This window comes from Dermacentor silvarum, chromosome 2 (genome assembly GCF_013339745.2).
Source record: "Dermacentor silvarum isolate Dsil-2018 chromosome 2, BIME_Dsil_1.4, whole genome shotgun sequence".
Taxonomy (NCBI): Eukaryota; Metazoa; Arthropoda; class Arachnida; order Ixodida; family Ixodidae; genus Dermacentor; species Dermacentor silvarum.
In genome coordinates, this window is record NC_051155.1 from 62,877,909 (window position 1) to 62,880,895 (window position 2,987).

General features: G+C 45.6%; 1 protein-coding gene across 1 annotated transcript; it reads left to right on the forward strand.

The window, feature by feature from the left end:
- The first annotated feature begins 472 nt into the window (after positions 1 to 472).
- On the forward strand, positions 473 to 2,386 carry LOC119440958 (uncharacterized). Its single transcript, XM_037705743.2, has 3 exons — positions 473 to 553; positions 1,146 to 1,202; positions 1,610 to 2,386. The coding sequence occupies exons 1-3, from the start codon at positions 487 to 489 to the stop codon at positions 1,843 to 1,845; spliced, it is 360 nt and encodes a 119-aa protein (XP_037561671.1). The 5' UTR covers positions 473 to 486; the 3' UTR covers positions 1,846 to 2,386.
- The last annotated feature ends 601 nt before the right edge of the window (positions 2,387 to 2,987 follow it).

Consider the following 2,987-nt stretch of genomic DNA (forward strand, 5'->3'; position numbering starts at 1 on the left):
AGTGTCGCGGCCGCTGCCGCACTGCGAGACATCAAAACAAACTTGGCGGCTGAAGAAGCAGGTGCGTCGTACGGTCCTGTTGCTCGCGAGGAAGTGTCAACTCACGTTTCGTTTACGCGCGAGGAAACAGCATCCTTTTTAGCTATAGTTAGTGAGATGAACATAAGTGAATTGCTGGATTCCCGGCGTCAGCGAAATCAGGCACACTTTCAAAAGATACAAGCCGAGATGGCGGCGCTGGGCTACCATTGGTCTTCGCAGCAACTGCGGACTCACTGGAAAAACCTGAAGTCCAGATACAATAAGGTATGTTTCTAATTTTATTTCTTCCCCGTCTCGGCCTGTACCATAGTGTTGGTTGCTTAGAGCACCTTTCTCATTCTTTTGACGTGCCCTAGGAGCTGCTAGAGCAAAGCAAAAGCGGTGCGGGAAAATCCACTTGGCAGTGGTTTTTCTGAAATGAATTCTCTGCTCGCACATCGTCCTATGAGTCAAGAGCTGCATTACGGGATCGACAGCAATGAGCCGGACGAAAGTGAAGACTCCCGAGCCGGTAAGCGAATTCAACATAACACTCGCGTACTTTTCGGACAGCGCGAAAGCGCGTAGAAGTTCGCGTGTACGTTGCGTACGCACGGCAGCTCGCAGCTGTTACGAGGCGCGGCCAGAACGTGGGACAAAACAAACCGCAGGGGGCAAGGGTTATGTAGACAAGCTTCCCGCGAAGAAGATTACCAACTGCGATTACAGCCGAAGAGACCAATCTCCCTATGTGTACCGCTCGATGCGGCCCGCAGATCTCGCTGCGGCGGGCAGCTGGCGAATTCACGAACTTCTTTTCCTAACGTTGTAGACTCGCGTTTTGGAGTATGGCCTTTACAAAAGAATATGTTGTCATTTGCATGCCTGGCGCTCGCCACTTGTTGGAAAAGCCTAGCTCTGTTAGCGCCAGTAAATTAAAATGTGCCACTGCGGACATGTTCATCATAACTGGGGAAGCAAGCATGTTGAATGTAATGGTGCCTTTGTAAGTAATACCTAATATGCATTTCTTTCGCCTTCTCATTGTAATTAAATCTTAGAACTAGCAGGAGACTGCGCAATGCGCGTTTAGAAGGCTGTTTTTATTTTTATTTTTTTTGCAGACACCTGTGAAAGTGAAGCTGATGACGACGCCGAAACGCTCCGAAGTACACAGTCCTGTAATTCACTGGTTTCTTTCTGTTTAACCACGTACGCCCTTTAAGAAACCTTTTTCGTGCTCACCAGGGCAAGAAATGAAAAACACTTGAAACATTCTGTGAACGTTAACTTGGGCAATGCGATTGTGCTACTAAAAATTCATTCTAGTGCCTTAAGCTGTGCATAGAAAATTTGTACTATGAAGTATGTACAATTTTGAGTGAATTAGCACTACAATTGGACGTCACAAGATCTGCAATGCTGAAATTGCAGAAAATTAGGGAAAACCAAAGCACCCCTTCTTTTTCCTCGCGAGCAAGTCTTAAAATTTCCATGACGTGACAAGCGAAAAGAACAAAAGGTTCTGTACTAGAACTAGTTTTTTATGACGAAGGTGAACTATTCAACTGCTTGTGTTTACGTGCAGCCCCAGAAGCCAGCTGTTCACAGCCACCAAGGAAGCGCACCAGACACCGCAAGCACTCGGAGCTGCGTGAACTGTTCGCCGATCACCAAAGCAGAACTGCCGAACTCTTAAGACAGCACACAGACATGATATTTCAACAGCAGCGGCAGCTTTTACAGGAGGAACGGAATAGCATGAATCAGCTCATGGCAAACATTACAACCTCCTTGCTTCAAGGCACTCAAGCCCTTTTGTAACAAGTGTTCAGCCAACAGATGCAAATGACAGGCCACCAGCCAGCAGTGTTCAGCTTTCCTGCACAAGAACCTTTCGTCACAACAGAGGTGGTCTCCAATATCGCAAGCTTCCAACCATGTCAACCATCAAACTCGACGCAAGATATACCAGCGCAACCAAACTTTCCTGGCTCAACCACATCAAGGTCGCCTCGCTCATAGCTGACTCATATGAAGTGTGTTTCATTGAGTGCTAGAAACAGCTGGTGCTCTCTGATGTTTGTTAAAAAATTGCTCACAGGTACTGTAGTACACTTTCGTTGTTTTTTCTGTGGGTCGCACTTAATACAGTGTCATTATTTTTTGCGTGTGTGTGTTAAGGCAATCTGTGGTGCCGTCTCACTCACGTTTTGTTTTGCTGGACCCATATTAATTTTTTGCGCGTTTTATCTCAAGTAAGGAAGCTGTGGTGTCTAGCCATTGGTTATTTTTTTCCTCTGGGTCGACTCATTTGTTGGTGGCTCATAATGAGTGCGCTTTGCTAAGTGCTGAAAACAGCTGGTGCTATTTCTTCAGATATGAAAAGGTTTGTTGTCTAGCCCGTCTGGCTATCTTTTGCTGCCGTTCACAGTTTATATGGTACCTACATTTTTTTTTAAATTTTATCTACTTTATCGCAGGTAAGAGAGCTGTGTTATCTACTCACTCTTTTGTTTTGCTGGATCCAATATATTGCCTACATTTTTTTGCATTATCTCAGATAAGAAAAGCTGTGTCGTCTAGCCTCTGGTGATATTTTGCCTACATACAGTGCCTACATTTATTGTGTTTTATCAAATATAGGAGCTGTGGTGTCTAGCCACTGGTTTTTTGTTGCGTGTCACACTCTGTAAAGTGCCTACATCATTTGTGACTCCTATCATAGTCAAGAGAACCTGTGATGTCTAGCCAATCAGGCTATTTTTTTGTTGTGAATCACACCGTACACAGTGGCTATTGACCCTTTTCGCGGAGCAGTTTGTTTTAGAGATACGAGATGGCGCTCACGGCGGCGCGCCACACCTCTCCTCAGTCACTGCGCACGAATACGAAACCATTACCGCTTCTACCTTGCTTCTGTGCGATCAGCTGTCGGAAATGCAACTGAGTTTTCGCTAACACAC

Bases quoted from the DNA above. Each gene is read 5' to 3' on its own strand.
- LOC119440958 (XM_037705743.2), top strand. From the start codon at position 487: ATGAGTCAAGAGCTGCATTACGGGATCGACAGCAATGAGCCGGACGAA. The intron at 554-1,145 runs GTAAGCGAATTC...TTTTTTTTGCAG, and splicing joins AAGTGAAGACTCCCGAGCCG to ACACCTGTGAAAGTGAAGCT. The intron at 1,203-1,609 runs GTAATTCACTGG...GTTTACGTGCAG, and splicing joins GCTCCGAAGTACACAGTCCT to CCCCAGAAGCCAGCTGTTCA.